Source organism: Pelophylax lessonae, assembly GCF_965119305.1.
Source record: "Pelophylax lessonae genome assembly, chromosome: 7".
Taxonomy (NCBI): Eukaryota; Metazoa; Chordata; class Amphibia; order Anura; family Ranidae; genus Pelophylax; species Pelophylax lessonae.
This window is the reverse complement of record NC_138774.1, coordinates 104,370,009-104,391,462: the sequence shown is the minus strand read 5'-3', so window position 1 is coordinate 104,391,462 and position 21,454 is coordinate 104,370,009. Positions and strand designations below refer to the sequence as shown.

The 21,454-nt window shown below is 45.6% G+C and overlaps 1 protein-coding gene across 1 annotated transcript; it reads left to right on the top strand.

Moving 5' to 3' along the window:
• Positions 1-544: 544 nt before the first annotated feature.
• LOC309559809 (uncharacterized protein) lies at positions 545-2,005 on the top strand (the record flags this gene model as incomplete). Its single annotated transcript, XM_082263246.1, has 1 exon — positions 545-2,005. One exon carries the CDS (start codon positions 545-547, stop codon positions 2,003-2,005), a length of 1,461 nt encoding a protein of 486 aa, XP_082119372.1.
• Positions 2,006-21,454: the final 19,449 nt, after the last annotated feature.

Genomic DNA, 21,454 nt, shown 5'->3' with positions numbered 1-21,454 from the left:
TTTCCAGAGTTAGGTCCTTCCCTGTTCTGTTACCTGGACCTGATTTGGGGTGCCTACAAGGTTTATGGGGGCCAGTGTTGGTTCCATTACGATACTCAGTTTCGCCAAAAGATGGCGGCACGGAAAGAGTTTCGTTTTGATTGTCAGGATGGGAGCCTGTGGTTGCTGCTTATGTGTCCCCACAGGCCGTCGTCCTTTCCATCCCCGGCCGGCGCTTCCTACGGAGCGTCGGCTGCCCCAAAGAAAGGTGTCTGCTGGCTTTTCAATGAAAGCCATTGCAAGTGGTACACCGCGTGCCGCTTTAAACATGAATGCTCGTTCTGCGGAGGTGCTCACCCCGCCGTCCGGTGCTTTAGGAAGACCAAGCAACCGCTTGCAAAACCCGGGGCCAGGCCTGACGTTTCTAAACCGGAGGACTCCGGTGAACGTGTCAGAGATGCTTCCCTGGTTAGACCGTTACCCTCTGCTTAGGGAGGCTTTGATATTGCGTGATGGGCTGGTCCATGGTTTCTGGATTCCCTTTACATTTTCGGACGAGCCTACCATGGCATCGAACTTGAAATCGGCTTTACAGTTCGAGTCTGTCCTGGCCGAGAAGCTCCGCAAGGAGCTGGAATTGGGACGGATGGCGGGCCCGTTTGATTTTCCCCCGTTTCACAATCTGCGCGTTTCTCCGCTGGGTGTGGTTCCCAAGAAGGAGGCGGGCAAATTCCGTCTTATCCACCACCTTTCCCATCCTGCGGGCTCCTCGGTCAACGACGGCATTGATAAAGAGGAATCCAGGGTACAGTATGCCTCTTTCGACAAGGCACTTTGTTTGGTGAGGTCTGCTGGACCGTCAGCCTTGTTGGCCAAAGCGGATGTTGAGTCCGCCTTCCGCCTTCTTCCTGTTCACCCGGAGTGCTTCCACCTGCTGGGCTGCTACTTTCGAGACAGCTACTTTTTCGATATGTGCCTCCCCATGGGCTGTGCGATTTCCTGTTACTACTTTGAGTTATTCAGTAGCTTCCTCGAATGGGTGGTCGCCCAGTCGGCTGGTCTGCATTCCCTGTTGCATTATTTGGACGATTTCCTTTTTGTTGGTCCGGCCGGCAGTGGACAGTGCCAGCGGCTCCTTTCTATTTTTCAGTCTACATGCGAGCAGTTTTCTATTCCGCTGTCGGCTGACAAAACGGAGGGCCCTGTGACGGTGTTGTCTTTCCTGGGCATCGAAATTGACACGGTGGCCATGGTCTTTCGCTTGCCGGGCGACAAACTGGATAAGCTGCGCTCCCTGATCTCTTTGGCCAAAGGGGCCAAAAAGATCCGGTTGAAGCACTTGCAGTCCCTATTGGGCCATCTTGTCTTTGCCTGCCGGGTTTTCCCCATGGGGAGGGCCTTTTGTAGGCGCTTGTCATGGGCCATGAAAGGTGTGTCTGCCCCCCACCACCATGTTCGTATTACCAGGCCCATGCGGGATGACTTGGAGGTTTGGCTCTCGTTTCTCCAGACGTATAACGGTCATTCCTGTTGGCTGATGGAGGAGGTCCCGAACTCGCAGCTGGAGTTTTACACGGATGCAGCAGGCTCCTGTGGCTTCGGGGCCTTTTTCCAAGGGGAATGGTCTGCTGCGCGTTGGCCGGCCTCATGGGCCCAACTGGATTTATTGCGCAACCTTACCTTGCTGGAGCTTTTTCCTATTATCGTTGCCATCGAGCTGTGGGGTGAGAAGTTGCGTAATCGCCAGGTCATTTTTTGGTCAGATAATATGAGTGTGGTGCAGGTGGTCAACCGCCAGTCTGCTAGATCTCCTCCTGTCGTTTCCTTACTGCGCTTTCTGGTTCTAAGATGTTTGCAGTTTAATGTATGGTTTAGAGCTAAGCATGTTCCTGGGATGGCTAACGATATTGCTGATGCTCTCTCTCGCTTTCAGCTCGATCGCTTCCGCTCCCTGGCTCCTTCTGTGTCCCTGGAGGGTCTGCCCTGCCCCCCCTTTTTGTGGAACCTCGTTTCCGACGTTTGCTAGACCTTCTACAGGCATCCCTTTCGCCTCGGACGTGGTCGTCGTATCTCCGGATCTGGGATGAATGGGTGTCCGTTTCCCGAGGTGAGTTTCTCCTTACCTCACATTATGATAGACGCCTTGCTTTATTTTCTTACCTCGTGCATTTACTCCACAGGGGTTCTTCGGGTTCCACAGTCGCTTCTGCCATGTCCGCCTTATCTTTTTGGTTCCGTCTCCTCGGCTGGGAAGACATCACAAAGGATTTTCCGGTGCGGCGGGTTTTGCAAGGCTGGCGACGCACTACTCGTTTTCCTGATTCCCGACGACCGGTTTCGCTCCCCATTCTTTCTGATATTCTGTCCCTGTTGCCGTCAGTGTGCTCCTCCCCTTTCGAGACCCTTTTGTTTAGAGTGGCTTTTTCTTGGGCCTTCTTCGGCGCCTTTCGTATCAGCGAGCTGGTTGCGAAGTCCAGAACTTCGACTGGTGGCATCCGCTCGGATGACGTGTCGTTTTCCGACCATTGCGTGACGGTTTTGCTGCGCACCTCAAAAACAGACCGCCTCGGTAGAGGCAGACGGGTCGTTTTGTATTCTTGCCGGGGCCCCTTTTGCCCGGTTTCATTATCGTTGCACTTCCGGTCGGTTCGCCCCTCGTCGCCCACTTTTCTTGTTCATGCTGATTCATCCTCTCTCAGCAGGTTTCAATTTTTGAGAGTTTTTCGTCTTTGCCTTAGCAAGTTGGGCCTCCCCGCATTGGATTTTTCGACGCACTCTTTTCGTATTGGTGCTGCTACTGCGGCGTCTGGCATGGGTTTTTCCGATGCAGAACTGCAGCGCCTGGGTAGGTGGGAATCTTCCCGTTTTTCTTTATATGTTCGCCCACACCTTTTGTTTTGATTTCAGGCTACCTCCCCTCCTTGATATGGATCATCGGGGATTCCTTTGTGTACTGGGCCTCCCGTCGGTCTGCGGTTCGGTGCGCTGGACAGAACTTGGGCTTTGACGATGCTGTTGCCAGAATCCGTTGGCGTGGTTTGCGTGGATTACGCTGGTCCCAAGTCCTCCCGGAGTGCCTGAAGCTTCGTTCACATGTTTCCGGCCCTATTATTCTGATCCTGCATGCGGGTGGGAACGATGTTGGTCATTCCCGGACGGTTGACCTCATCTCGGCTGTTAAGCAGGATATGGCTCATTGCTATGCAATTTTCACCAATTTGGTTCTCGTTTGGTCCGAGATTGTGCCTCGCCTACTTTGGGCCCGTGACATTCCGGGCCCTTGCCTGGAAGGTTCCCGCCGGAAGATCAATGCCCAGGTGTCAAAATTTGTTCGACAACTGGGTGGAGTTGTGGTACGACACAGGGACCTGGAAGGTGATAATAGTGATTTGTTACGCCCGGATGGGGTGCACCTTAATGATATTGGCCTGGACATTTTCAACCTCGGCCTTCGACAAGGTGTGGAGCAGGCGCTGGCTTCGGTGGGGCGCACGTCAGTTAAATCCTGACGTGCTGGTGGCGGTTTTGACCTTGCCAGCGCTAAAGTTCCGGTAATGAGTTACGCCATTGTTTATAAATTGGGGGGTAGGCTGTCTGTCAAGCACTGATGGTAAGGACAGCCCCTTCCCCCTTACCCCTTTTTGGAAGTTATGTTAATGACTAAGAGTGCTCACAGTACAACTGTGACTGGCACTGGTCTAGACGTGTTCTGGTTTATTAGTGGAAAATAAATAAAGCTGTGGCCTTGCCCTTTCCAACTTAATTGTGGTAAGCGTGGTTTTTTATATGGGGAGGGGGCAAGGGGGTGTTGGGTCATTATGTTAACTTTGTTTCTGGGCCTATGCGCCTCAGCAGTCATGAAGGCCTCTTGACCCCTGTAGGGAAAGAGAGCCTTGACTGATGGGGGCATGGCCAGAAGTTGGGACCAAGCAGGAAGATACATGGATCAAATGGATTGGACGGAGCCTTGGGTATGGGGATGGGCCTGAGCTCAGTTAAGAGGACCTTCCCAAGGAATTCTGGTCCTTTTGAGAAGAATCGCGGTGAAGAGCTGCCCACCCCCCCACCCTGACGTTCGGTCGGTCTGTCACAGCTTTCAGGGCGGTTTTGACCTTGCCAGCGCTAAAGTTCCGGTAATGAGTTACGCCATTGTTTATAAATTGGGGGGTAGGCTGTCTGTCAAGCACTGATGGTAAGGACAGCCCCTTCCCCCCTACCCCTTTTTGGAAGTTATGTTAATGACTAAGAGTGCTCACAGTACAACTGTGACTGGCACTGGTCTAGACGTGTTCTGGTTTATTAGTGGAAAATAAATAAAGCTGTGGCCTTGCCCTTTCCAACTTAATTGTGGTAAGCGTGGTTTTTTATATGGGGAGGGGGCAAGGGGGTGTTGGGTCATTATGTTAACTTTGTTTCTGGGCCTATGCGCCTCAGCAGTCAAGAGCAGAACTCTTCTGCTATGTCAGCTGAAGTGTGAACCTCCCCACCTTTTGTATATCTAAGACGTAAAATTTGAGTTCGTCTTTTTTGGGCCCCTCAATGCTCGTGCCAGCATCGCCCCTGGTTTATTTGCGTATTCATACAGGTGTCTTTTCAACCATAACATATTTCGTACTGTCTTTTGAAAAAGTATCTGATTCAATTCCTCTCTTACCCGCATGAGAGGGATCAAGTGAGCTTCCGCAAGCGTTCTCTTATGCTGTCTACTCAGATGTTCAATTTTAGTTAGATATTCTTTAATTTTCGCCTCTCGCTCTCTTTTACGCTGTGCACCCAACTGTATCAGAACCCCTCTTATCACGCACTTGTGCGCTTCCCAGATCGTGGAAGGTGAGAGCGACTCCGATGTATTTTCCAAAAAGTAGTTATGTAACGCCTCCTCTATCTTCCCCTCCGTTTCCGAGGATTGTAATAAGGCCTCATTTATGCGCCATGATCTTGGACTACAGTTTTTTGATTCCCACTCTATACTCACATACACCTGAAAATGGTCAGAGATTGAAAAATCTCCGATATCTGAGTCTGTCACTAACGGCAGGTCTGCTTGGGTAACCAGGATTCTGTCTATCCTACTATATGCCTTGTGGATTGGAGGATAGAAAGTGTAATTTCTCTCCCCTGGGTGCATCAACCTCCATGGGTCGATGAGGCCCAGGAGGGAGATCTCTTTTTGTAGCCTTCGTAATTTAGCAAATGACATATATGAACTTCTTTTGGAGGTATCCAACAGAGGTTCTGGGGCATAATTAAAGTCACCTCCCATCACTAAATGCCCTTCCCGGAATTCCAAGACAACTGGAATCTGCATATCTCTATTAACATTTCAAAAGCCCAACCCCCCTCCCACAGTTAGAATCACTCCCCTAGGCTTACATTTAACCCCTTGATCACCAATAGTATTAACCCCTTCCCTACCAATGTCATTATTACAGTAACAGTGCATATTTTTAGCACTGATTACTGTAGTAATGTCACTGGTACCCCCAAAAGTGTCAAAAATGTCAGTTAGGGGTCTGATCTGTCCGCCGCAATGTCGCAGTCCCACAAAAAATCGCAGATAGCCGCCATTACTAGTAAAAAAAAAAAAAAAAAACAATAAAAATGACATAAATCTTTCCCGTAGTTAGTAGACGCAATAACTTTTTCGCAAACCAATCAAAATACGCTTGTTGCAATTTTTTTTTTTACCAAAAATATGTAGCAGAAAATAAATTGGCCTAAAATGTTAAAAAAAATTAGATTTTTACATTTTTTTTTTCGAAATGTCATATAGCAGAATGTGAAAAATATTATTTTTTTTTTTCAAAATTGTCGCTCTTTTTTTGTTTATAGCGCAAAAAATTTAAATCGCACAGGTGACCCTTTGGGTCTGGTATAGATTTTAAGGAGAACTCCACTCCAAAATTAAAAAAATAAATAAATGGCCTGGGGTCCCCTCCAAAATCTATTCCAGGCCCTTTGGGTCTGGTACAGATTTTAAGGGGAACTCCATGCCAAATTAAAAAAAAAAATGGCGTGGGGCCCCCCCAAAATCCATACCAGACCATTGTCTGAGCATGCAGCCTGGCAGGCCAGGACGAGCGAGCGCCCCCCTCCTCCTGAACCATGCCAGGTCGCTTACCCTCAACATAGGGAGGGTCCCCCCAAAGCACCTTGGGGGCAAGGGCCTCTTCCCGACACCCCTGGGCTTTGATTGTGGGGGTCTGCGGGTGGGGGGCTTATCGGAATCTGGAAGCCCCCTTTAACAAGGGGGCCCCCAGATCCCGTCCTCCCTCCTGTGTGAATGGGTATCATGTACAATGTACCCCTACCCATTCACCAAAAGAGTGTAAAAAGGAAAAACCAAAGAAAACTGTTTTTTTCCTTTAGAAATGTCAATATTGCTGCAGCAAGATCCATACATTGTACAGATGTGCTACTTTACAGGCACATCAAGAGGACCCCCCCAGGCACGATATTTAAAGGAATTTTTTATTTTTATTGTTTCACTTTATGCATCTTTTAAATCAATGCTCCTGTAAAAATTATAGTTTTAAAAAAAAATGTTTTTGCATTGATACATGTCCCCCAGGGCAGTACCCGGGTCCCCCTACACTTTGTATGGCAATAACTTGCATATAAGCCTTTAAAATGAGGACTTTTCATTTTCATGTTTGTGTCCCATAGACTTTAATAGAGTTTGCATGTTCACTAGAACTTTTTCCCTGTACTTCTCTGTAACTTTAAACAGGTAACCTGTAAAGGCATTTAAAATGTCGCCTATGGAGATTTTTAGTTTGTCGCCATTCTACGAGCTTTTGCAAATTTAAAGTATGACATGTTAGGTATCTATTTACTCAGCATAACATCATCTTTCACATTTTACAAAAAAAAAAAAATGGGGTATTGTTTTTTTTTTTTTTTTTTTTTTTAATTCATTAACCACTTGCCGACCGCCGCACGACTATCTACGGCGGCGGTCAGCCCCTCACAGGCAAAGTGACGTAGGTCTACGTCGCTCGCCTGTGAGGGTTTAGGGAGCGAGCGCGCGCCGCCGGAGGCGCGCTCCCGCTCCCGCGTGGTCACGGACCCCCCCGCGCGCGTGACCGGCGGACCCGATCGCCGCCGGCCACTCTGCGATCGGCGGGGGAGAGGGAGATAGTCAGGCAGCTTGTGTAAACAAGCTGCCTGTCATTCTCCTCTCTGTATGAGAGCTGATCACATGGATCTACTATGTAGATCCATTGATCACTCTGCATACAGTTGAAGCCACAGCCAATCACAGTTAGAATCACGCCCCTAGGGACACACACAGCCCCTCCCTCTCAAATAAAGTTAACCCCTTCACTACCAGTGCATTTTTACAGTAACAGTGCATATGTATAGCACTGATTACTGTAGAAATGTCACTGGTAACCCCAAAAGTGTCAAAAATGTCAGTCAAGGGTCCGATCTGTCCGCCGCAATGTCGCAGTACCGCAAAAAAAATCGCAGATCGCCGCCATTACGCGTTAAAAAAAAAAACAACAAAAATGACAAAAATCTTTCCCTTTGTTAGTAAACGCAATAACTTTTGCGCAAACCAATCAAAATACGCTTTTTGCGATTTTTTTTACCAAACATAGGTAGCATAAAACAAATTGGCCGAAAATATTAAAAAATTTTGATTTTTACATTTTTTTTGGGGGGAATTTCATATAAAAAAAAGGGAAAAATATTGCTATTTTTGCAAAATTTACGCTCTTTTTTTGTTTATAGCGCGTGATCAAAAAATCGCACAGGTGATCAAATACCACCAAAAGAAAGCTCTGTTTGTGGGAAAAAAAGGACGCCAAATTCGTTTCGGTACAGCGTCGCACGACCACGCAATTGTCCGTTAAAGTCACGCAGTGCCGAATCGCAAAATGCCCTCTGGTCGTTTAGCAGCCAAATCCTCCGGGGCTTAAGTGGTTAAAGTGTATTTTTTTCTCAAAAAATTGCGTTGAAAAAAAAACTGCTGCGCAATTACTGTGTGACATAAAAATAATGCAACAATTGTCATTTTATTCACTAGTCTCTGCTAAAAAAAAAAAAAAAAAAAAAAAAAAAAAAGTATAATGTTTGGTGGTTAGAAGTAAATTTCTAGCAAAAAATACTGATTTAACTTGTAAACAAGAAGTCCCAGAAAAAGTTTGGTCCTAAAGTGGATGTACTGTACATGTACTGACCCTGTACTGAACACTGAGTGGTACAATATAGGGAGGTATCATACAGTATAGTCTATGTAAATAAAGCTGATCAGCTGTTGCCTGCACCTGGTCTGGAGGACATTCTCATTACTTTTACTGGTCTTCCTGTACCCTCACTGACTGTATTGTTTCAGTTGTCTTTTTCTTACTGGTGAATTATGTGTCATCAGAGAAAGACGGTTCATTCCACTGTGAGTTGTGTCATTTGTGATTATAAGTTTGAGTGTGCCATATGCAGTATATTGAAAATGGGACAAAGGTATATATACTTTTATTATGATTTAAAGTGACAGGAAACAAAAACCTTAAGGCCCGTACACATGTACCGATCGTTGGCCGAAAAGCTTCGGCCGACGACCGATCTGCCGATTGTAGGCTTGTTAGTATGATGCCTCCGACAGCCGTCAGCGCACATTCTGCCGACAAGAATCTGTCATGCAAGCATTAAAATTTTTGTATGCCGACACCAGAGCGGCCGATTGTTCGCCAGTCAGTACAGAATTCGGCCAACAGACCGCAGATTTGCAAGACTGGGCATGCTCAGAAAAGAAAAAACACAGGGAAAGTTAACCATTACATGACATCACTTCTACAGTCCGCTGTAGTCGGCGGACAAAATTCTTGTGCTGCACTTGCACTTTTCAACAGACACCGACAGCCCGGGGACAAAAGACGTCCGATCGTTCGCCGACGATCGGTACGTGTGCACGGGGCTTTACTCTCTAAAAATAATTCATACACATCCACTACTTGAAGCGAAACTCCACAGTAAGTAAATACAAGAGTAATGTAAGAGTCTTCCTTTAATCTTGCTGTGCTTTGTGTATTTCTTCCAGATCTATGCAGTTTTCCACTGTGAAACTTTGCCTCTGTGCAGGAGCTTCCTGTAATAAAGACCAGTCACTGCTGCTCCCTTTGCTTGTGCAGGGTGATTGGTTTTGTATCTGCCCCCTTCTGTAATTTTCTTCAGGCAGCCTGTAGTGGGTGGGGCCTGATGGGTCCCTCCCACAGCTCTGCTCTCTGCACAGGCTCTGTGCTGCATATTGATAATGTCACTACTAATTTAACAAGGTAATAACAGGGTTTGCAAAGGCATTTGGTACACACAAGGTGGGTTTATATCTTGTATGGGTATTGAGCATTACATTAAAATAAAAATGTTTGTACCTGGAGTTCCACTTTAATGACCGTCTATTTTCAGGAAATGGTTTCTTACTGGGTTTTTTTGCCTCCTGGTAAGGTCCTCCTGAACCTCTCCCTTCTGTTTGTTTGGAGTGTTCTGTCAGTGCACACTAGTTGCAGTCATATGCACGCCTCTGTGCACTCTACAAATCCCATAGTCTATAGTACATCTCTGAAGCAAGCAAGAAAGAGTGGCTACATCCCTACATCCAGAGCAACCATGGAGAATAAACATAGCCCCCGTTTAGGAGGAAGTCAGATCACAAAGGGGAAAAAATTAATTTGGAGATTTGGAGGAGACTGAGAGCAATAGGAGATACTTTTCTGAGTTAAAGTGGATGTAAACCTGATTCATGAAATTTGACCTGGGCACATATATCTGTAGTGTTTACTTATCTCTCTCCAAAGCCCTGAGTCCTGTGGATTTCTCTTGCTCCATTCTTCTGTTATCAGCATGATAACTTCTGACAAGTTCTCTGTCAACTGAAATGAAACTAGGCTGGATTTTGTGTTAGGGGGGGTGCTATAAATAGATTAGCAGAGAGCAGGTCTATTCACAGCACAGCTCTCCCTGTTTCTGCCTATGTGGAGCGGGGGCGTGTGCTTTTCCTCCTGCCAGCTGTCTCACAGTGTATGGCCAAACTTCTCTCCCACTTGTGAATCAGGAAGAGAAAATTCCAACAGGATGTGCACTTTCTAAACAGTGTAGAAAGCTGAAGACAGCATATATACATGTAAAACGTATGTAGGGAGATTTGTTTCATCTCCATGTATCATCTGAGGCTGTTAACTTCTGTAGCCTGGTCGCAAGGCTAGTGTGTTCAGACTGTTGTTCTGTTATTAAAGTTTGCAGGATTGACTCTTGAATTATGGGAGATTTAGTTCCGGGAGGAGCCAGGACCATAGACTGCTTATGAAATGGGACTCTTCACCCAGGGAGCCATGTGACTCGCGGAGTGTCTTTATAAAGGGGGGCAGGATCAACTTTCGCTCTCTTGCCTCGAGGACAGCATGGTGTGAGGAAGGGGAAGAGCTGCTGCGGATCGCAGAGGAGTGGGCCAGAGGCCTGGCGGTGAACACCGGAGTTGGAGCAAGCGCTGTGAGCGGAAGAATCTTGGTAGTGTGGCTGAGCAGAAGGACGCCCTGAGAGGCCGTGAGGGTCGCTAAGCGGAGCGGGACCTGGTTGGAGTGCGGAACAGAGTTTGTGGTATTGGGTGAGAGAAATCCAGTATCGACATTATCTTACACTTACTTTTAGACTGAGCCAGGGCAGGACTGCTGAACTGTTATAGCAGTGGGCCATACAGAATTCAATAGTCACCACAGGACACTGTAGTTACACGTAGTGCATGGTGGGCAAAAAGGCCTTAGGCCCCTCTTACAGAACTAGGCTTTTGCCTGTTGTGGAGCATCAGGATCTATTCTTGCATTCATCTGTTTGGATTACAAGTATTAACTACTTTGGGGATTACAGTTATCAATCACCCTTACCGTGGATTACAATTACATTCTTTGGATTGGCTGAGGATTTCTTGCCGGTGAAGACTAGTGAGGCCTCACTCATCCAGGAGACTCTTTGAATCTAGCTGTGAAGGGGGCCCCACGTTAGCATACAGAGTGCACTTTGATATTTGGTTGGTGCAGAGATATTATATTGCTAAGTAGTCATTAATGATACAATTATTCTTTTGGTACTGTCAATATTAATTTGTGGTCACTCTCTATTCACTTTAAACACAGTGTATTTACAGTATTATAGAGTATTAATCCCCTAGCACATATAGGTATACATACATGGGCGTCCGCAGAACTTTTTTTAGGGGGGGGCATAATTTTAAGGTCACCCATGCTACGCCCTTTTTCAACAATGTCACAAAGGATAGGGGCTTTGTCATTATACTTATTATGAGTATTTATTTTTGAAGAGTAAACAGCAGCATTTATCTTTAAAGCATTTGTTAACCTAAAAAAAAAAAAAATATTGATCATGTTCCCTTAAAGCATGTGATACAGCACAGTGTTTTGCTGTGTAATTTGGCCCCTTCTATCACCTAAAATACCTGGCTGACCCTGCCTGGCTATGTCCTCCCTTCTTTAAACTGACCACGGTATACCATGGCTGCTGAGCCCTGACACTGTGGTCAATTTATGTGCCTCTGTCATCCGCAGCCCTCCTGTACTCGTCTGTCCTCTCTTTCCCCTCCCTCCCTCCCTGCCAGTCTGCTCCTGTGTCAGTGCCCCTCCCCTCCTACTGCTGTAGTTTTATTTAAAGTTTCATATCCTGTCTACAGTCTATTAATTAATCCTGTGTGCCCCGTGTCTGTGTTTTATAAAAATAAGCCATTCTTTACAAGTTTTTAGAGTGCCACTCGCAGCTCACGTGACTCGTCGCCTCTCTCCTCCTCTCCCCCCTCCCCTCCTCCTCCCCTCCAGACTGACACCAGTGAGGAATCCTTGGCCCTGCAGGCAGCTGTCAGACGGGGAGAGGAAAGACCTGACGGGTCACGTGAGCAGCGCTCGGCACTCTGACAAAAAAAGGCTTATTTTTTTAAAAACACATACACAGGCACACAGGATTATTAAACAGACCAGACAGGATGGTATAAAGTGGCTTAACAACAACTTGAAAGGGGAAGTTGAGATTCCAGAGGGGGGCATTCCCCCCCCCCCCCTTGCCCCTACCTGCGGATGCCCATGTATACATATATGTATATATGTGGGGATTGTACTTTTGATCCTGAGTGCTGAACCTTGCATAAGTCACAGGTTGGGGATCCAGGATCTATACTGCCTTTAATGTTCCTATGTTATTGGTCATTGACCTTGTTTGTACATTTCTAAAAACGCAAATCAAAGATCAGTAAATTTGATCCTTTATTGCAACCCTTTTCTTGTGGTCTTGATCCTTTATGATGACAGAACCAATACTGTAAGTTGGGTTGGAGGTGGTTCAGGGCAATCAAAGTGAAGAGGATATACTAGCATTAAGCCACTCCCCCTCTTATATGGCTGCTGGGGGATAATGTCATCCTGTGCAAGTGTATGGGAGTCAGTCATTCCAGCACAGCTAAAGTGGGATGGGAATGCAAACTAAGCTGTGCATGGGCTGCTAAGTGTACATGCGGTAGAAAACAACTGCAAGCAAGTTTTTATCATTGCAGAGGAGACATAGCATGTCTCTTCTTGTCTGCTGGCAGTTTTCTAAAAGTTAGATTTAGTTCCACCTGTGCATTGGGTCCCCATGCTAATCTTGCATTAAATCATACTTGTTAACTGTTCTGGACAGTCATGCTTTTTACTATTCTTTCCCAGGCTGGCCTTGTACCAGACAATGTCACTGAACCTGGGCTGCAAGAACAGCAGCAGCCTATCACTGTGATAAATCTACAAGCCCAATCTGCAATCAGTTTGTCTTCTGGCACTTTGCAGGGGTTAAGGAAGAACCCCTGAGGTGAGGCATCTTTCTACTGCTGCTGATTGTGTGGATGGGATGTGTACTGTGCCAATTACATGGAATGAATAGCAGCAGCAATAGTAAGATTCCACATCAATGGTTCTTCCTTGATCTGTGACAGCAGCTTCCCTGTGCTGCTCTTCTTGAGGAGACCATATCATTATTGCACATTACTGCCCTCTATAATGTATCCTCCTGCACCCCTGTACTGTGTCCTCTATTGTGTCTTTCTGACTTTCCCATGTACTGTGCCCTCCCATTCCGTCCCCTACTGTGCCCTCCTGCCCCCTGTACTGTGTCCTCCTGCCTCCCATACCATGCTCTCCTGCCCTTTTTTACTGTGCCCTCCTGCCTCCCCCCTACTTTGCCCTCCTGCCCCCCCCTTTTACTGTGTCCTTTTATCCCCTCGTACTGTGCCCTCCTGACCCCTATACTGTGCCCTCCTGCTCTCCTGTACTATTTCCTCTTACTCCCCACACTGTGCCCTCCTGCTCTCCTCTACTGTGTCCTCTCACCCCCCTGTACTGTTCCCTCTTGCCCCCCCCCCTGTCGTGTGCCCTCCTGCCTCCTTGTACTGTTCCCTCCTGAATCCCCCCCCCCCCCCCCCGCACTGTCCCCTAAGTGTTAATTAGTTTTCTTTTTGTTTAAAATCTATTTTATTGAAAGGAATAATAAATATATGTTTAATTATATTGACTATTTATAATTTAATTCTTGAAAGAAGGTGCGTAAATTGGCTCAGGCTGGGAGGGGCCCCGTGCATTACTTTACCCAGGGGCCCATATTGCTATTAAGTTGGCACTACCCATTTTCTGCACACTGTCTGTGTGACATCTGCAGTGGTGGGGAGGGAGGTCAGCTACACTGAGGATAGAGCGTCAGTATGGACACTCTAGGTGCACCTCTGCATGCAGTATTGGCCCCCACATGAACCTGTTGCAGTGCTCGCCCCAAATTACATAGATCTGTTGCTTTCACTGACATTTTTCGTGCTGAGGCACGATGGTAATTTAAAGTGTCGTAGATGTTCCTTATAAAATCCCCTGATCGATTGGTTGGCAGAAACCATTTTTCTCAGGCAATGTTTCATTGTACTGAGCAGGGGTTATACTTGCTACATCGTGCCAAGTAAATTTTAGTTATTCTACTAAAGGGCCACAGACACCCCCAAAGAGAAAATTCTGGTTGGGTCTGGGAGACAATGGCTGGTAGGTACCTTGATATGGTGGGCAGCTCCTTACTGTTAAGATGAAATCCCAGCCAGCCGATACATTATACGTAGATACATGACTTGGCAAAACTCTGAAATGGTTCTTTCACAAATGTCTGTAATGTTGGCAATTACATATATAAACTAAAAACATTAATAAAATTTTCTACAAAAACTATTGGCTGGCACCTCTTACAAGTATAAACAAATAACAGGTCATTGAGATAGGAGAAGAACAAAGAACGTTTGTGCTGCCTCTGTGTATTCCTGTATTCATAAACAGCTACTGTGCTTACAAAATGAATTCCTACATGACGGACACAAAGCACTGACTGTGACCAAGGACGTATTTCCATAATAAACAGATACTCAGCAGTGGGAAAGCCAATAATAGTATTTATTTTGCTTGAGACAAGGATTATAAAGGCAACGTCCATGAGAACTGGAAATCCCTGATTCAGTCCACTATATACTGTACATTAGATCTGACTCCCTAGTATAACTACAGCTTTAACCTTTTTTATGCTTTGGGTAGAGGTGAAAGGGTTAGAACTGTTGCAAGGCTTTTACTGGCAGGAAGGCATACAGAGAAAAAGAGGAAAGAGACATAGCAGAAAGCAAAGGAGAAAAATATAAGATCATTAAAATAAAACGAAAGAAAAAACCCTTTTTTTCTATTTTGGAGTAAGAGAGGGTTATAACCCCTGTTGGTTTTTTGCATTGGAGAGATTTCCTTTCACTTCCTGTCCCAAAGACAAAACAGGAAGTGTCCCCACTTAAAGCGTGTCCCCACTGGAAGATATTACCTCTAATCCTGTTCAAACCAAAATTGAGGACTGTCTATCTATCTATCTATCTATCTATCTATCTATCTATCTATCTATCTATCTATCTATCTATCTATCTATCTATCTATCTATCTATCTATCTATCTATCTATCTATCTATCTAATCTATTTTGTTAATATAATATATTGATATTGCATATTAATGCTTTCAAAAGAGTACTAATATAGTTTTTGTACTATTACAAATGACACTTTTTTTTGGAGAAAACTTATTATGCGTGATTATGAAACACTACATGCATAGCAAGTGCACATAGTCATCAATATTTAATTATCCAGATTTCTCAGCTATAATGTGTTATCTTTAGAAATCTACTCTAGAAAAGTTCTCAAAATGTAGCACAGACCCATGCATTATCTGGCGGTCCGGTCTCAGGTTCCATTCCCTGATAGGCACATATCAGCCAGGCAAACGATAATTCACAATCACTTGAGTCAGAAAACAGACCGTGCATGTCGTTTTTATAGTTTATTTGCTGGATTAACTTGGATGGTGTGATGGTGAGCCTTGGGATATGCCAAAAAACAACAAACAAAGCTTCAACGGAGGACACTAACGTTGATCTGCTCCTTCAGGCTGTAAGCAACCTCTTGAACGTAAAAGTTAACTGAACTTCAGGGCAGGAACTCCTGAACAGGATTACAGTCCTGAATGTAATGTAATGAGTTCTCGCAAAGGTGGCAAGAGAAAGTCTCTAGAATCCATAAGGAAGGTACTTAGGCTCTATTCGCACCTGGACGTATCATTTTCAGATGTTTTTTTGGGCGTTTTTCAGGTGTTTTTTTGGACGTTTTTCCAGGCGTTTTTTCAGACGTTTTCCAGGCGTTTTTTCAGGTGCTTTTTTGCAGGTGTTTGGAGGCAGGCATTAACATCTAACAAAAATGCTTGATATCTGCCAAAAAATAATCTCATGTACATTTTGGAGCGTTTTGCTTTAGGCTACTGTTCTGGACATTTTATAGATAGGCAACCAGTGGCGGCTGGTGCTCAAAATTTTTGGGGGGGCGCAAAAAGAAAAATGTAATAGGTATTGCTTCGCGGCAAAAAACGCGCTAAAAAATTGCGTGATTTTGAGGTCATGGTACAGGCATGGCACAGGTGATGGCATAGGCATGTCACAGGTCATGGTACAGGAGATGTTATAGGCATGGCACAGGTCATGGTAAGGGCATGGCACAGGTCATGGTAAGGGCATGGCACAGGTGATGGTACAGGCATGGCACAGATGATGGTACAGGCATGGCACAGGTGATGTTATAGGCATGTCACAGGTCATGGTACAGGAGATGTTATAGGCATGGCACAGGTCATGGTAAGGGCATGGCACAGGTGATGGTACAGGCATGGCACAGGTGATGGTACAGGCATGGCACAGGTGATGGTACAGGCATGGCACAGGTCATGGTACAGGCATTGCACAGGTCATGGTACAGGCATTGCACAGGTCATGGTACAGGCATTGCACAGGTCATGGTACAGGCATTGCACAGGTCATGGTACAGGAGATGTTATAGGCATGGCACAGGTCATGGTATAGGCATGGAACAGGTCATGGTATAGGCATGGCACAGGTCATGGTATAGGCATGGCACAGGTCATGGTACAGGCATAGCACAGATGATGGTATAGGCATGGCACAGGTGATGGTACAGGCATGGCACAGGTGATGGTACAGGCATGGCACAGGTGATGGTACAGGCATTGCACAGGTGATGGTATAGGCATGGCACAGGTGATGGTATAGGCATGGCACAGGTGATGGTATAGGCATGGCACAGGTGATGGTATAGGCATGGCACAGGTGATGGTACAGGCATGGCACAGGTGATGGTATAGGCATTGCACAGGTGATGGTATAGGTATGGCACAGGTCATGGCACAGGTGATGTTATAGGCATGGCACAGGTGATGGTATAGGCATGGCACAGGTGATGGTACAGGCATGGCACAGGTGATGGTACAGGCATGGCACAGATGATGGTACAGGCATGGCACAGATGATGGTACAGGCATGACACAGGTCATGGCACAGGTCATGGTACAGGCATGTCACAGGTCATGGTACAGGAGATGTTATAGGCATGGCACAGGTCATGGTATAGGCATGGCACAGGTGATGGTATAGGCATGGCACAGGTGATGGTATAGGCATGGCACAGGTGATGGTACAGGCATGGCACAGGTCATGGTAAGGGCATGGCACAGGTCATGGTACAGGAGATGGTAAGGGCATGGCACAGGTCATGGTAAGGGCATGGCACAGGTCATGGTAAGGGCATGGCACAGGTCATGGTAAGGGCATGGCACAGGTCATGGTAAGGGCATGGCACAGGTCATGGCACAGGTGATGGTACAGGCATGTCACAGGTCATGGTAAGGGCATGGCTCAGGTCATGGCACAGGCATGTCACAGGTCATGGTACAGGAGGTGGGCAGAGGGACAGGTGCGGGGCAGCGTCACAGAAGATGGGCAACATCACAGGAGGTGGGCTGAGAGACAGGACAGTGGAGAACCTCTCCAGCATCAGGTCATTAGGCAGTGGTGGGTAGTGGGGCTCGTGCAGTCCCAGTTAGGAAGGTGAGCATGGGGGGGGGGGGTGAGGATAGATAGGCCAGGGGTGCAGTGGTCAGGAGGTGGAGGGTTTCAGGCAGATGTCTGACCGTTGCTGCGCTCCTCCTGCCTGTCTTCTCTCAGTGAGAAAGCTGACCCACATCATACCGCTTGAAAGAATGAGCCCTCTGCTCACCTCTGATCCCAGATCCCCCCTCCTCCTCCCCGCTGCCTCCAGTCCCGGCGGACTCCCATTCGGTCATTCTGTCCAGGGCTGGGCTGGGCTCCCCGCTTCTCAAACTAGGAGTGCTCCGCTCCTATTGTAGGGCCGGCCCTGCGCACACAGGAGAGAGAGGAGGCACTGAGGCTGCTTCCAGTTATCACTTACCTGCTTGTCTTGGGCTGGCTCTTTCACGACCGGGACCGGGCCGACTTCACTGGCGTCTGCTGCTGCTGCAGAGGTGACGGGACTCCGGAGAGACTTCTCCACCGACAGGGGCTCAAGGAGGGCGGGAAGGTGACGGCCGGGACGGTGAGTGATTGACGCACCGCCCCCCATGCGACGTCACCCAGGATGTCCTGTATGATTGGTCCAGGCTGGAGACTGGACCAATCACAGCCAGGAATCCACGAAGTGGGGGTGTCCAAGAAATGTGCCCTGCGCCCAGGTTACGCCCCCAAAAGGCAGCCAATCGGCGCCTCTTGTGGGTCGTAACCACCCCACCCCCCCACCCCCAGCCTCCACATAGGCCGGCGGCGGCGAGGTTTGCGAACGCAATTTTTTTTTTTTTGAAAACTTTATTGTTCATTTTGTATTTTTTTTTTTCTTTTTTTAGGGGGGGCGGCGCCCTGGCGCCCCCTATGCACGGGCCGCCACTGTAGGCAACTCCTATCCTCATATTGATTAGTGGTTCCAAATGAATAACTACTGCAGTAGGGAACAGACACAAAAAGATACACTCCGCATCTTTCCAAAATAACTGTTCTGTTTTATTTGACGCAATTGAAGGTTTTTATACACATGATTACGTAGGTATCACAATATTATTACAATTGTACTTTTATGGCAACAAGGGGCGTAATATAGGCAGGCTTATTCTAATCAGGACTTGAAAGAATGCAAACATGTAATGAAAACATTATTAGTGCCATGCCCACAATGAGTGCAGTGTGCAATACATACAAAATATAATACAATAATATACAGGATGTACAAATTTCCTTTAGCCTCGGTTCACACTGGGGCGGCACGACTCCTTACTTCGGGGCGACTTGTGCATTCCCATGTACCACGACTTCGGAGCGACTTGCATGGACTTCACATAATAGAAGTCTATGCAAGTCTCTCCAAGGTCTCCCCGAAGTAGTACAGGACCCTTTTTCTAAGTCAGAGCGTCTTGTGTCGCTCCTATTAGAACGGGTCCTGTAGCAGTCAATGGACCACGAGGGAGCGCGACTTGTCAGGCTGACAAGTTGCCTGACAAGTTGCGCTAGTGTGGACCGAGTCTTACAATCTCCTCTCTTTTGATCAATATTTTGATCACTAACCATACCTGCTATCACCTTTAACCTGGAACCTCCACACGCTTAGGTGGAGGTAATCCAAAGAGGCAAACTCCATTGTGGAGAATAATAGCTGAGAGCAGCTTTTTCATTACAAAATGAATTTTCAGTGTAAAAAACAATTGATAAAAAATATTTACAGAGTAATTGGCTGTACACTCCTGTGGCCAGGATGGCATTCTAGCTTAACATGCTATATAAGCATAGGTAAACAGAAAATTCTACATAAAATGGAAGACAAATAGAAGACAATATGATTTCAACATGACTGAACAACTTTTCAAATCACACTAAATAAATAAATAATATATATATATATATATATATATATATATATATATATATATATATATATATATATATATATATATATATATATATTTCTTATAATTAAAGCATTTGAATAAATACTACCCCAAACTGTGATTTCAAGAGGGAAACAAATAAAAAACATAGAGATCCTTTCATTTAGTCATTTTTGCAGTGTCTGGTGTGGATCCAGGTGACTTTCCCTTCTAGTTTTGTAAACTCTACATAAAATAGACGCTGTATTGTCTCCACACATTGCCTTATTTATAAATGTCTCTTATGAATAAATAAGTCACCTGGCTTTAGTTTATGAGATCCTTCCATGCTTTTAGGATCTGGATTTGGGAAGTAAACACATAAATGAGTTTGTCAAAATCTTAAAGGATCAGCAACATTCTCTGTGAGATCTGAGTGGAGGCTTTCAGCTGCTGAGACAAATATTTGCAGGTGAGCAACACACTACCTAACCAAATCTCATAGGGAGAGAGTCCAATATCCCCTTACGGGCTTAATAAAAAATATATATCAAGGACATTCAGGCAAAAGTTTTGTAGTTTCTTACTCTACTTGTAGATGGTAAGAGGTGTAAAATAAAACCTCAACACTTTTTGTAAGGACTCTCCCATAAAAGTAGTTCCTCTGTTATCCTCTCACAGCAGATTCCAATACATCTCTACAGATATAATTCCTTATGTTTTACCTAATTCTTGGAAAGATGCGGAGTCTATCGTTTTGTGTCTGTTCTCTACTGCAGTAGTTATTAATTTGGAACCACTAATAAATATGAGGATAGGAGTTGCCTTTCTATAAAACGTCCAGAACAGATGGCGAGCCTTGCCAAGGAGGGAATATACAGATGACCCTGAGAATCCGAAACGAGGAGCTTGAGACGGTCCGGGAATTTCTGATAATAAGCGGGCTGAGGCAAGCCTTTTGCTTACATTTGGGTTATCAGACTTGCTTGATCGGTAAGGCATTTTCGGGAAAAAGGGTACCTATTTTACACCGCTTAATCAAACTGTATTGATTGGTGGTTATATGTTATGTTGTCACTTTTTACTGTGCATCAGAGTGTTATAGATAAGAAAGGGAAGAATAGGGCTGGTAACAGGTTATATGAAGCACACATCTGCTGTGATAGTAGTTTAGACGCAAGAAGGTATAGGCACATGTAGAGAAGAGAAAACTGACCAGCCATTATGGGCATTAAATTAAGTAAGGGAATGAAGGGTAAGAGGCCCTCAAAAAATGCCCTGCACAACAGGAGCGCTAGAAAATGTATGAACCGAAGTTGCGGTTCCGCCTATACTGAGCCCCTAGATAAAAGGGTAAAGTGGACAGGGATCCACGGTAACAGGGTTACCAAAAAGGTCCATGGGGACTAAGAACCATGCAGATTAAACGGCTAGAGGAACAGCTATCTATTTGAGCAGGATGGATGAAGGGTGACAGACAAAATAACACTAGACATAAAGGGAAATTTTAATGTTAAGTTTTGTGATGCATTTACGGTCAGGTACTACAACTAGCAAATTCTAAAACATGAGGAAAAATCCAAAACAGACAAATGAGAATCAAACTGTATAGGAATAACAATTTTTGGCCCTTTCTCACAGCAAAATACTTCATATGTTGTTAGAGTGGGTAGATGGGATGAGCATTATGGCTGCCTGTCTGATCATAGGAGCTAGAGTAAGTTAAGTACAGTACATGGGATGCAAGGGATATCAGAACAAAATAAGGAAAGCAGATTTTAGGGAGGTAAAACTAACTTAAGCAGGGAAATAAGGTAAAAGAAAGTGAGAGAATGATATGGATGTGTTGTGTAAGAATGGGAAAAATGTAAGCGATTTTAGAGAGATAATTGTGTATGAGTGTGAATGCTGGAACTCTTAGTTCTACATCTTGTGTGTGTGTCATGTTAGCTCTGTGCAGTTATGATCCTCTCCCTTGCCCTCCTCTCTTTTCTGTTGCTCATGAAAGGAATGTACTAGAATGAGACATTAGTGATATCTGGCAAGGTCACCCATGATATGACTACACGTATATCATAACATTATGTGCGGGGTTATTTATTCTAATGATAAACAATGTGATCACAGTTATTTTGAATCTGTTTCCCAAACAGAATGGTAAAATGAAGGTTAAAT